The sequence below is a fragment of the Nothoprocta perdicaria genome, unplaced genomic scaffold (assembly GCF_003342845.1).
Source record: "Nothoprocta perdicaria isolate Ctin4 unplaced genomic scaffold, notPer1 scaffold_75, whole genome shotgun sequence".
NCBI lineage: Eukaryota > Metazoa > Chordata > Aves > Tinamiformes > Tinamidae > Nothoprocta > Nothoprocta perdicaria.
Genome location: NW_020456032.1, coordinates 890,662 through 904,293, shown reverse-complemented (window position 1 = coordinate 904,293; position 13,632 = coordinate 890,662). Strand labels below are relative to the sequence as shown.

The 13,632-nt window shown below is 39.9% G+C and overlaps 1 protein-coding gene across 1 annotated transcript in view; it reads left to right on the top strand.

Moving 5' to 3' along the window:
* Positions 1–1,305: 1,305 nt before the first annotated feature.
* B3GNTL1 (UDP-GlcNAc:betaGal beta-1,3-N-acetylglucosaminyltransferase like 1) overlaps positions 1,306–13,632 on the top strand; it is a 97,403-nt gene continuing 85,076 nt past the window's right edge. The window contains exons 1-4 of the mRNA XM_026051388.1: positions 1,306–1,341; positions 1,940–2,056; positions 2,184–2,283; positions 6,935–6,999. Coding sequence (XP_025907173.1) covers positions 1,306–1,341; positions 1,940–2,056; positions 2,184–2,283; positions 6,935–6,999 — 318 coding nt within the window. The remainder of the gene's footprint in view (positions 1,342–1,939; positions 2,057–2,183; positions 2,284–6,934; positions 7,000–13,632) is intronic.

Below are 13,632 nucleotides of genomic sequence, written 5' to 3'. Positions count from 1 at the left end.
GGCCCAGGTGATGCTGTAAGGACAAAATGAAGGTGGCTGTTGGCAGTTTATGTCCGTGTGTTGACCCAGTTCCTCTGCAGGGGCCTCCTTGGCAAGGCTGGGGCTTCTGTCACGGGAGACTGGGCTTTGTCAGCAATGACATAGCGGTAGTTAATCCTGTTTTAGCCCCAAAGTAGTGGGCAGCATTTATTAGCTGAACTTTTTCTCTGATTTTTGGTGAAGTTTGTACTCTGGAGTTCAGTTCTCTTTCATGCACCAAGGTGATTGAAATATTCTGGTAGCTCCCAGAAGGGTACAGGTCAATTCACAGCCCTGCCCAAAATACCTATGTCAGGATCAGTGCCTCCTTCAGCTTTTAAACCAGGGTGCAAATGTAGGGACGAATAGGGAAAAATGGACGTTTTTCTCTGTGTTGTTTTCAAATTCTCTCTGGCCTCAGGAAAAAAACAAACAAATTACACCATATTGTACTGCATTGTGTTAGGTTATTATGTAGAGTTCAGAGCACCTATCAGCACCAAGTTGTTTCGTCCATGCTGCTGTTTAAGTTTTGCCACTGCCATTTTGAGCCAAAACCAAGGGAAAAGTCCTAACATAATACTGACATTTGTTTTTTCACTTTTGGTCTCATTGTGGGGAAAAAAAGAAAGAGTTCTAGTTATTCAGTGTTCAGGCTGGATCAGGCTAGTTACTAGTGGCAATTTTTTTTTTTTTTTCCCCTGAGGTTAGTTAATTTAAAGAGAAAAACAATTTTTTTTTTCCCTGGGTCTACAAAATTGCAGCATGTTAATATTGCCAGTGGAAGAACTGAAGAGCCTCTTTCTGTCTGAGTAATTGTGTTGATCTGCAACAACATTCAAGGTTTTATTTTAATTGCTGTTTATACATAAGGGACATTGAAATCCTGAGTGGGTTAAATTTATTGATTGAGACTCTCAGAATTCTGCATATTTTTAAAGTCTCAAAGTACTGATGTGAGGCAAAGCTCTATAACATCATTTTTGTGTATATTGCTCTTGTTTTTTTTTCTTTTTTTTTCCTATTTGGTGTGATATTTTTACTTTTTATTTCTCCAAAACAGAAAGTCTTGCTTTGCTTAAAATTCTTAAAGTTTTCCTTCTTCTTTTAAATATCACTTTAGCCTGTTAGAGCATCTTGGCAAAATGAGGAGGCACATTCATTTTTAGAGTGATACAGTTTATTTACCCGGTGAAATGCTATTAAGTGTTTTACTTGTTAAGGGTTGTACCATGCATCATATTCCCTGGCACCTCAAGAACTGGCACTCTGTGGTGTGCACAGACCATGTCTGCTCTCTGGTGTATGTGCTTGCACGCCCACGTATGTAATAAATCTGGAGTAACCCCTTCCAGTGCTCTTTTAGTGTCTGTTTTCCACTTCTGCCGTAGTCAGAATAGGAACTGAGCCTCTGGTTATTTAAACTAGGTGCTTAGGGTTACTTGGTAAGATAAGGAGTTTAGGTTGTTTTCTAGGAAGCTGTTGAAATGTCTTTAAAGTGTATTTAATCATCTTCAATTTGTTCGTAAGCTTAAGCAGAAAATGTAGCAAAAGATATTTCAGTCACAGCCAGAAGTAGAGGCTGGAGAGGTGCTGGAATACCTGAAATTGGCCAGTGTTGGTTTTAGGAGGTGCTCTGGGAGATACTTCGTTAGCACTTTTGGCTTGGTAGTCACTTGGCTGCATGAAGCTCTACTCAACTCCATCTTGTAGAACTCAAAAATCACACAGTTCAATAAAGAAGAAATTCAAGCATATAATTATGATGAAAATGCTTTTTTTTTGCCTACTTTTATCCTTAAGGTCCATTTTCTGTGCAAGTTGGTTTCAGAAGGCTTTCTTGCCTCTCCTCAATATTTAGAAACCGTAAGGCAGCAAAACCAGCGCCTGCTAACACGTGTGTGTGTTTGGGTTCCCGCAGTCCGTGATCCTGCCCGTGCACAACGGCGAGCGCTGGTTGGATCAATGCCTGCAGTCCGTGCTGGAGCAGGATTTCAAAGGAGCTCTGGAGCTGTCAGTTTTTAATGATGCCAGTCAGGTATGGTTCAGGCCATGTTTAAACATTACCCAAGTAAATACTGCCTCAGTTAAGAACTTTTATTTAGGACTGTGTTTGGACTAGTGTACAAGATAAAATAGCTGCTTCTGTGTCCTTATTTTACCAGGATAGCTCAGCTGAAATCATTGAAAAATGGAAGGTCAAGCTGGAAGCTGCTGGCATACCGGTCATCATAGGACATAACACTTCATCCCAGCCTGGAGGAGGTGGGTAGCTGAATAGTGATTTCTTTCTGAGAGTTACGTTGTTACAGCAGGTATCTTTTTATTTTAGTTTGAAAAATATCCTTGTAGCCATTTATGTTGCAGTGGGGAAAAACAAACAAAAAAACCCCACATTTTTTCAGAGCTCCACATTAAAAATGCAATTTAGAATTTGGCCCTGTTGTTTTGGCTCTGTTGTATTTGTTTATACATACAGGGAAGAAGAACTTGGCTTAACAGTTGTGCTCTACTCAGCAGAAGAATTTTGTTTAATTATAATATATACAATGTTGTTAATGCTTACAATCTTGCTGTGAGTTGCTGATATCTGATTTATCCTCAGGAGGTGGGATTTAAAGAAAAAAAGGAATCTGAGGTTTTTTCATAGTCATAGAAAAAGCAAGTGGATATCCCTTGTCCTCGTAGAAAAAAATGAAAGCAGTGAACCCAAAGGAAAAATAATAGTAAAGCACTTTTTCTTTTTTCGTCCTAGATCTTGATTTTTAATCAGCTCAACATTTCCTCCCCTTCCCAAATTATGCTCCTGGGAATAAAGCCTATCATCATAAACAATGTGATTGAATTAAAGGTCACAGATTTAAAATATTTTATTAATGACTGTGGGAAAGGAATATTTCAGCCATGCTGTAGAAAGTGAAAATTTTAGGCTTTTTGTTGTTTTTATTGCAAAACTCCCCTCGTTTTAAACAGGGTTAAATCTGTGATGCAAGCCAGATCTGAACTGGTTATGGAGTTTTGTAATTGACCAGTAAATAACAGAATCAAACTAAATAACAAAATATGTTACTGCGGGATGAAGATATAGAGATGGGGGGCTCTGGAAAAAAAGAACATGTATTTTGAAAATCAAGCCTTGCTTTCCTTTTATAAGGTGTGTAAGGAAAACCAGTATTTGTTTCTGTTAGAGACAGAAGCTTTTCAGTATCTCTTTTAAGTCCTCCATTCTGATCTGATCAAGAAGTTTTGATACGTAAGCTAAGACAAGAAACTACTGAAGTAGCTCACTAAAAATACTGCTCTAACACCTAACGTAACTACTAACAGGTCCCCAGATCCCTCCTAGTTGCATATTGTAATTTTCCCATTGGAGATAATGAACAAATCTCATTGGCAGTTTTTCTTTAGGTCATTTTGCTTGTTTTGTATTTTGGGCTTTTCACTTCCTAAAATGTAAAATACAAGGAAAAGTACCTTGCTCTTTGAAGATGCTGTTGTTAAATAGCATTAAACATGGGCAGAAGGTCACACCTGTGTCCCCAAGGAGAACAACCACAGGACAAAGCGGGCACAACAGTGTGCATGTATTTTGTTTGTGAGGTGTGTAAATCAAATTCCTGTCCTGGGTTTTGTGACACTGAATACACAGGTATTGTGAACCTGATTGCAAATTTAAGTTTGTCAATAAACCATTCATTTCTTAACAGAAAGTCAAAGATTATTGCCAGGGCATTATCATTTATAGTACTTGGGAGAGTTGACTGGTATTTTTGTTCTCACTAGTGTCTTCTTCTCATCTGTTTTCCATCTGTTATAAAACACTTTTCTATGCATTAAGTCTTGTTCCAAATATAGGATTGTATTGATAATGTCTATATATCAACTTTTAATTTGCAAGAGCACATAGGTGCAATGTCTTGAAAATATCGTAATACTCTGAGGTCAGTTCACTTTTGTGCTCTAGGAAAGTGAAACAAAGTTCAAGAATTGATGACTGCAATGAATAATTTGAGCTATTAAACAGTTATGTTGATTAATTATCATTTTAACATGTATTTGTCCATTTTAGTATAGCTGAAACCTGAGAAGGTCATTAAAATAGGGCGGGGGAGGTGAGCCTTGTTTTAAATAGTAGTATAAAATGCATACTTTAAAAAATAAAAAGCTTATTCATGTGGAAGTCACTCCCAGGTCACCATTAAAATGAGGACGTCTATTCTTCATGGTTGTTACATTTTAGGAGCTGGTTCCTTGAAATCCATAGTATTTGTTTGCTTTCAGTGATTTACTTTTATTATGTTAAGGACTAGTTACAACTGTAAGGAGTCTCCTTTAAAAGAAGATGCTTTAATACAGAAACAATGTAGTAGTCGGGCTTCACATCTTCGACTATTTACACAAGATTAGGATTTATTTCTGATTCTTTTCTAACATGTAAAAGAAAGAGGGGGGGAACCTACAAAAAAGAAAGGGTCACTTGCTTAAAAAAAAAGAAGCCCTTTTTCTTTCCAAGAGGCAGGAATGTTAATATCTCAGTGCGGCTTAAGTTTTTACGGTGGTAACCACGGCAACGGGCTCTTTTCAGCAAGTGAGCAGGCCTTACAAAACCCAGAGAGCTGGCACAAGCATTTGGGCTTCTTCAGTACAGTAATATTTAGGAAAACTTTTTATTCCTACCAAACAGGATTCGTTGTGTGGGAACAGTCCTTTAATATCTGCTTTCTACAGGGAATTGTGTCTCTTTCGAATAATTTTTGCAGTGTGTGTGTTTTCCTCTAAAACACTGCCTCTGTAGGAAGAACCTAATGCAGTTTTCTGCTTTAATCTTACAAAGAAGTATTTTCCAACTTTTTGTCATCAATATTTAATATTTGACACTTTTCTTTAAAATGCTTTATTTGAAAATAAGATTCAAAATATTTCAGAAAGTACCTACATTAATATCATCATCGTCGTCTTGTAGTTGCCTTTCACTTCTTTTCTTCATTAGTAGTTTCCTTGGACATCATTAAAGATAGCTGCAGTATTGGGGTATAATGATGACAGCAATGAAATACAAATACAGGCTGGTTTGCAGTTGATACTGATAGATCTGCAGATTAATTTGACTGATGTTGGGCAGAGTTGCTTCTCTCGCATCCTTTTTGCTCGTGCTTTAGTAGGGAGCTCTTCAATATTAGGGCTCTGCTTGTTTGGCATGTCCAGGCTTGGTACCTGGCATTAGTCATTTCCCTCTAAAACAGCCCGTGCCAGGATTCAGTCCTGCTTTTGTGCCTGCCACTGGCTTTGCCAGCTGCTTTCTGCTGCCAGGAGGAAGGAAAATGGGACTAACTTTAGACGTTAGTAACAGTGAGGTTAGATACTCACACACTTATAATATGAAAATATATTGCAAGATACTGTAACGAAGTTTAAGAAATGCATAATGGAGAAAGGAAGGTGACTGAAAGACATCTGCAAGGTGAGGATTAAGAAAATCAGAATATAGAAGAAAGAGCTTGTATTATTACTCTTCTTTTGACAATTGACATAATGTTCCTTTCAGGCAGTAAGAAATGTAGTCATAAGCCTTTTATTTTACTTGGAATGGTAAGAAAAATGACAAAGGAGCAGGAGCATTAAACGAAGTGACCTTTGAATGCAGTTAAATGTGTTTCCTGAGCAAACTTAAACCTGCATGACTTAGAGAAGAGAAATCCAGAAGGCTGCTTTTCCAAGCAATTGAGGAACTTTAGGGCTAATGCTATGTAAAATTATCCTACTTTATTTACCTCATTGTGAAGGTTTTTGCTTTTGCCTTTTCATTTTTCCCATGTAAGAAAACAGACAGTGCAGTGCTGTGTATCTTCACATCATGTGCTTTGCACTCAGAGTAATCTTTTACTAAATTCCCTAATTTAGGTCTATCAGTACTTTAGACAAGGCTTAAATGGCTCAAATACCACCAAGTGGAATTTGTGTGAGGCTTTTCAGGATAACACTGGGTAATGTGGTCTGCCCTTGTAATGCTGCCTGGGTGAAGAGTGCAAAGAGCAGGCCTTGTCTACACACAAAAGACCTTGTCTACGCACAGAAATGATCCCACGTGGACAGGTTTAGGCTTGTCCCTTGCTGATGTGTTTCAGTGGTTGTCTCAGCTCGTCCCATTGCTGGGTGCTGCAGCCCGTGAAACCACAGATACCCGTGTTGTCATTTGACTGAGTTTATGCTTCAGTGTAAATATCCCTCCAGAGATGGTAAAAGCTGGCGCGGTAGAAATGTGTCAGGTTTGGGCCCCTCGTACATCTGTTACTCTCCTTGGGCTCCTCTCTGTGTTACATGAGCAGTTGCATCATGTTGATTCTTCTCTAGCTTCCTGATGAGACTGTTTCAAAATTACTTTAAATGACTCATGAAGTTTTTGTATTTGCATACTTTGTATCTAACAAGTAAAACAGAACAGAGCCTTTTCTGTGTCCTTTGGAGAACCCAGCTCCCAGAACACGTTGTCTAACACTGCCTTGTCCTTCAGTTGTTCCTTTACAATCTGTTCCAGTAGAGTCTAAGGCTCCAGTTAGGCTTTAATCTCCTGCTATGCAAAGTCCTCTACAAATATAGGCGATAGTAGAAGCTATTTCCTTGCTCTGATAATTTACCTTGTGGATCAGTGAAACAAATAGGAAGGACTGAGGACTGAAGATATGATATATATTGGGTGTGCATACTTATATATTTATGTATGTGTATATTTCAAACTAACAAAGTTAATGTGGTTAGTATAAATTATGCATGTGTAGTGTGTTTATTGTAGTTTACTTGTTATCCCTATGTGCTTAGTAGGTAAAACCTAATAGGAACAGCTCTTGAAGCATGTTTGCCTTTCTGAGGGGATCTTTACTGAGCTCCATATAATTTGATTTTTTATTTTTCTTAACAGTTGGATATGCTAAGAATCAAGCAGTAATGCAGAGCTCGGGAGCCTATCTCTGTTTTCTGGATTCTGTAAGTTACTGTGTTTTGTTTCACTCAGTTTTGTCAATATATTTCTTCTGTTGTTTTTAATGCAGGGGTTTAATTTCAAGTAGTTTAAGCCTGTTTGGATATCAAGCCCATGCTGTATCCTAGTTATAGTTCTATAGGTGTTCAACCTGTAGAAAACCTAGCACTTGGTTCTTGGATTCTGCTGGATTCCACAAGTTGTGGTGGTCAGAGTTGGTTTTCAGATATTTTTAGGATTTTTGCATTCACACAGCCTTCACAAAATTATACTGCTGAAGTTGCTTGAGAAACTAAGAGCAGATCTGCTTCCTGCGCTGCTGGGTAGGAGAGGTCTCACCTCCCATGCTGCGTTTGTGCACGAATGTGCACCACTGATCTGCAGGGTGGTGACCAGGAGCCAGCAAGCAGAGCCCGACCCTTAGGGTCCCTGGTCGCACGGAGCTGAAGCTTCGCCCTGCCCTCTGAGCTGGAGCTGGGCTCTCGCTTAGTGCAGGGCAGGAACTCTCTGGCTGCTACAAGTTTTGAGCTCAGGAGTGCAGCTAACCCCATCACTGCTTGTGCTCGTTAGAAAGTCTTGTGGCATTTTTCATGAGTGCAGGATGGTAAATCCCACAGGTTTTAAGTTGGGTGATTTTTCCATCCCTAAACTCCACTTGTACCAAGTGGTTAGAAGGTGTTTTCTGGTTGTATGTGGAATCTTTGCGAATTAATCAATGTAATTGCAACAAATCATGACTAGTTCAGCATTGGTATATTTATTTTCATCAAAGGCGATGAAGCAGAAATTTCTTTTTTTGCCTTTCTATTTAAGAAATTCATTTTTACAGGCAAATTTCCTGGCCTTTGATTTTGCTATTATAAAGTATTACTATAGTTCGTGATATAGTTTGCCTTTTAAAATGTGTTTAATTTAGTTCTACTTTTCCATCAACAGCTTTTAATCATGTGTATATGACACAAATCTCTATGCGTAAGTTTATGGAGGATGAAGTTTTGAAATGCAATATACATATGTGTAACTCTGGATATGGATATTCCAAAAAGAAATTTCTGAGCACTCATTGGACGTGTGAAGCTCACAGTGACATATAGAGATTAATGGGAGTTTTCGACAGGTTTCTTTCTTGCACAGTATAGAAATACTTATTTCATGTTCAGCTACAATGCACCGAGTTTCAGTGTCTGTTTCATGAAGTTGTTTTTTTTTTTTTTTTGAGGAAGTGTGAGCACAAAATTCACTGTTCTGATGTTTATCGCCACGTTATACAGATTTGTTTTAGCACCGTAGGCGCTATAAATTAGGCCCTAAGTTAACTGAAATTGATGGCAGTTTTGTTGGTTTGAGTGAATTCAGGATTCTTCTTGCATTACTACAGGTAGGTGGACAACATCCAAAGCCAGTTTAATTCATACAAGCAGTTCCATGAATTTGAGTCTCTCCTGTGAGATACTGCTGCTACCTACCCATGCAAGATGAGGAAAAACTCAATCTAGTCTTGTGAAAACTTAGCATTTGCCCAGTCCAGCCGTTAGGCTTGCCTAATGTCTGGTGAGGTTTTCGAGGCAGTGCTAGGAGGGAGTGCGGGTATTTGCTTACTGCAGTTAGTTGGAGTTTGTGTGTGAGTGAGAACCGAGTGTTTCGTTCCCTCGCACCACAGAGCTTCATCTCTCAAAGCTGTGTGGAGCGATCTACCGAGGTAAATTTTGTATTAGTACAGATCTAGCTCTTTGTAAATCAGTAGCAATAAACTAGACAATTAAATGAGAATAATTACACTTTATAGGCATCTGTTCAAATTTCTTGATTTATTATTTAGCCTACCGTATGCGTCTTCATGCTGCCATTTGTTTTGTCTTTTGGCTCACTAAGGAACAAATGTCAGGACAACCGTTTACCCTCCTGAGGGAACTTGGATGAGGATTTTAGACTTCTTCCAGACTACCATTAAATGAGTTTATATTTCTTGATATTATTAAGTCCTTGTCAAAGTGATTTGGATGAGAATTGTATGAATTGCAGTATGGATAAGTTTGGAAGAAGCTACCAAGAGTCCTTGTTCTGCACATTCCTATTCCTACCACTGAGCTAAATGCTTCAAAACAGGAGTCGTTCTGAGCTATCAGATGGCTCATCTTGATATATAAAAAAAAGATTAGTATTCCTGAATTACCTTTAATTATCTCTCCTTGTAGCTACAGTTGTTAGCCGAAAACAGATTGGAAGGAATAAAACAAATGTGGAAGCTCCTGCAAATGTGCAAGTTATAAGTGCCGTGTGACAGCAGCTCAGATACAGCTGTGGGCAGCTGTGTGGCTGCCCTGCCTCTACGTGCCGCCTACCTTCCCGTTTCGGTCACCGGGAATGCTGATGTCAGCGCTGCGGAATGTGCCGCGGGGCTGCGGGGAGCGGCGCTGCCTCCCCGCGCGGCTGCGGGCGCAGGAGCTGCGGGCACCGTGGGCACCCGCTCGAGCCACGCGAACACCCCGTGCTCCTTCGAACGCCCCGTGCTCCCTGGGCACCCGCGGCCCGGGAAGTGGCAGTTCCACAGAGAACCCTCCGGCTTGATGCTCCAGCTGCAGCCAAGCTGCTTGCATTATGTCTCTCAACACAGATAGATTTGTGAGGACAACAATTTGGGAAGAAATGTGGAAAAGAAAGGATTGCAGAGCTCAGAGCTGTCACAATTCCATCAGCCTATTCTTGTGTGTGCGGTGGCAGCTGTTTGACTGAGAGCTGCTGTGGGGCTTTGTGTTGTAGCTGTTGTTAACAGACTCCTCCCTGAAGCTACTGAGTCACTTTTCCCACCAGCAAAACAAGCAGAAAATCCAAAGATCCTTAACGAATTATTCATATTTAGCATTTGTACTCTCAGAAAATCTTTGTCATAATGACAGCAGATCTCCCTAATTTAGGCAAATACGCTTCAGTATTACCTCTGCTTCAAATTGTCCGCAGCTATGACTTTATTTACCAATTATGTTTTATTGTAATCAGAGCTCATCCGTTCCCTGCCCCAAGCACCTCTCGCCCCATCACGTGTGCTCGCACCGAGTACTGGTTTAGTGCTGTGCGAGGCTCAGCTGGTGGTGTGTTACACTGCTCTTAATATCCTTAGTCCAGAGCCATGGCACTGAGCTCCATCACAGTCTCTGCTTGCTAATGGTGGAAAACGGCACAGGGAAACAGTTAAGTTTGTTCTCTAAATGTGAGGGCAGCTCCCGGGAATCAACAAGACCATGTTCAAATTGGCAGCTGCTGGCCTTCCCTTTCCTGTTTATGGGGTTGGCTTGCGTGCCTTCAGTTGCAGAATGTAAATTCTCAGTCACTGTGAAATTACATAATTTTTTTCTTGAGTTTCACGATCAAAACCACGTCAGTGAGGGGGTGGTCTTCAAAGGTCTGTGAAAGAATTTCTTGGACCTTAGCTAGCCACGCTTGAGAGGTGGTTTGGGATCTGCAGCCTTCAGGGTTGCTTTCAGTTACAAACCTAGCGCTTGGTCTAACCGTTTCCATAACTGGCTGATGAATTGCTCATTGCTTGCCCCTGCCAATGGCAGGTTGTGCCTCAGGGTGTCAAGTACCAGGTTGTACTTGTGTGTTGGAGCTGCTGTGGGAAGAAGGCACCGCTGCGGGGGCAGCCGAGCGCCCCGTGGGGGCCATGGAGCCGCGGCCGAGCCGGAGCCGTGGCCGGGTGCAGCCAGCCCCGGGGTGCAGCCAGCCCCGGGGTGCAGCCAGCCCCGGGGTGCAAGGGGACTGGGGCTGCGCGCTGCGTCACGGGGTCTGCTCCAGGCGCGGGGGACGGAGCTTCTTGGGGAAGATCTTCACGTTATCGCAGCAGAGCTCAGCGGTGCTGCACAGGCTGCGCAACACTCGTCATTTGAATTTCCCCAGCCTGAGCTACAAAACCTTCATCTTCATCTTCATCTTCATCTTCATCTTCATCTTCATCTTCATCTTCATCTTCATCTTCATCTAACTGTTTTGGGGCATTGATTGCATTCTATTTGTATGTATGTACATATACCAATACAATGCAATAAATATACATGTCTGTATTTGTATGTGTGTAACTACAGTAAACCCAGTAAAACCTGAGATTTTTCTTCTCTGCTCACTTTCGTTAATGGGATCACATGAAAATAGATTTTTCTTACACATTATTTTTTATTTAGCTATTTTATTACCTTTAGAAAATACCCACTAAATGAAGGCATACATTTATCTAATGCTTATTTTAAATCTTTTCTCTTGTCAGGGTTTTAGTGCTGGCTAGATAATCCCTTTTCATCCTGTGTCCCTTGCATCTGCCAAGGGACAACCTGTAGAGGCTTACACATTAACCGGGAAAACAGAATTCCAGTGGAAATTCATGTTAAAGTTGGTTGTTAAAAGATTTCCTCTGGGTAGTACTTTACTTCTCCTGCAACGTTTTTATTTGTAAATGTTGATTTAAAAAATAATAGAATGAATTTTACTACTCCTGAATGCTGTTTTCAGCCCCATCTCCATATTATCTAGTGCTGCCCTCCTCTCGACTCCCGCTGGTGTTCGGCAACAGGCCAAGTGTGCTCCACATGTGCTTTCCTTTTGCGTTTTAGATTTCCTTTCAGATCTAGAAAACAAAATAGATAGAGATTTAGTTTTCCTAGATGTGTTTTTTTGTTTGTTTGTTTGTTTTCCTGGAAAATTTTGAGATTACATTCATAGTTTTAACCACAGAAAAATGCTCTATAGATTGCAGAAGTGAAAATAGAGCAGCTTAGATATTGAATTCCTTATTGTAAATACGTTTTGATGGCTAATTCATGTTTCCATGAAGTGTATTGGAAACAAATTGCATAAAAGATGTGGGCATCTCTAGTTGTCTCATTTATCTACACAGCCTGTGTCTCATTTATCTACACAGCTCTTAATACTCCCAATATTGACCTGGGCAATAGAGAAGTCTTTAAAGGGCTCTCACTCTGGTGCAGTTTTCATACATGTACTCATTAGTTTTTAAACACTTAGATACACAAAGCAATAGTATTAGGTAAGGATATTTCTATATTAATATATTTTCTTCTCCTTAGCAGTTACCTGCATAAGCATCACCAATAAACGTGTTCAAAATGCTAAAACTAACTGCATTGCATTTAGCTTGCTTTTATGGTTGCCCAGAATGAGTCTAAAAATCTGATAGGATGGAGTCACTCCAACAGGATTTCTGTTTTATGCCATTTTTCTCACTTTTTTTTATTCATGGGCCCATATACACAGAACTGAGCAGCGTGTATCACATATTAAAAAACATTGAAAAAGATGCTTAAAAAGAAAAAGCAAAATGCTCTTTTTAAGGTAGTGTGAGGAAAGACTTCGTATTTTCATTGTTGTGGAAAGTGGCAGCTTTTCCAGCATTAGAGAAAAAAAAGTACTGAAAAAATGTATTTTGAATTTCGTGCATTGATAGTGGCCTTTTTTGAAGTTAACTAATACAGAATATTGATGATCTTGCTGACAGCCCAGGCCCCTAATCTGCAGCCTTGTTGCTTTTGCCAATAGCATGAAAATGACCTATTGATTTGTTGGGGGGAGCTCGCCCTTTGCTGTCAAGTTGTCTCGCTATAAAAATACAACGTTAACCTGTTTGGTAAATAGCAAATGAATTTGGCCTGAAAGATTTATACCCTAATTTAACCTTTTAAAATCCTGTGTATTTTTAATCTTTGCAAATGTGGCAGTTTTTTAACTCTGTCTCCATTTTGGAGAGTCGGGAATGCTGGAGACTTCTAGTGCAAGCCTGGATGTCCTGTACTATAGGGATAATAGTAGCACTGTTATAAGCGCGGGAATTCCGTGCTTTTTGATGGATTGCTTTTTTTCCCCCTGTTGTTTTTAGGGGAGAATTCCACAAGAGGACATCTACTAAGAATGCCATGGGATTCTTTAATGCAAACCAAGCATAGCTAGAACGTGACTCCTATAGTTCATATGACGATCAGATTTTAGAAAATTAGCTGTGCACACAAAGAAAAATGATTAGAGCTTTCAGCAGTTAATTAACAGTTTGACTAAATGGCTTCCATTGTATTTGTCAGAAAGCTTTTTGATTTACCAAACAGCCCTGTCTAGATTTAATGTTCTGCTCTTGTTCTTCTTGCAAGGTGGGTTTTTTTCTGCGGGGAGCGTTTTTCTAAGGATAAGTGTTTCCCTGGAACATTTGCATTATTCAGTGCTTGAATTCATGCCCTTATTGCTGCGATGGGTTAGATGGCAAGCAATGGCATCATACTTTTGAAATAATTTAACGTTCAGGGCTGTATTCTCCCTATATTGTAGATGCTGAAAAGTCGGAAGGCTTTATTGTGCGAAAATGACATTGCCTTTGAAAGTCAGTAACATTTGTTATATTTGGTACACAATATCCCCTAAGTCCGAACCACAGAAGAGTGCTTGTAGCGGTAGATCCCTTGTATCTTTTGTAAATTTGCATGTGGTAAGAAACCAGCTTTATTATTTCATTGCTTTATCTTTAACCTTGGAAGGTATTAAGTGTTCGGATCTACTTCCAAAACTTTTGTCTTTCTGCTTCTGTTTTTGATAATAGCGTCACCCTCAAGGCCATTCAACCCTATAAGCACTAAAAGTTTAAGCAC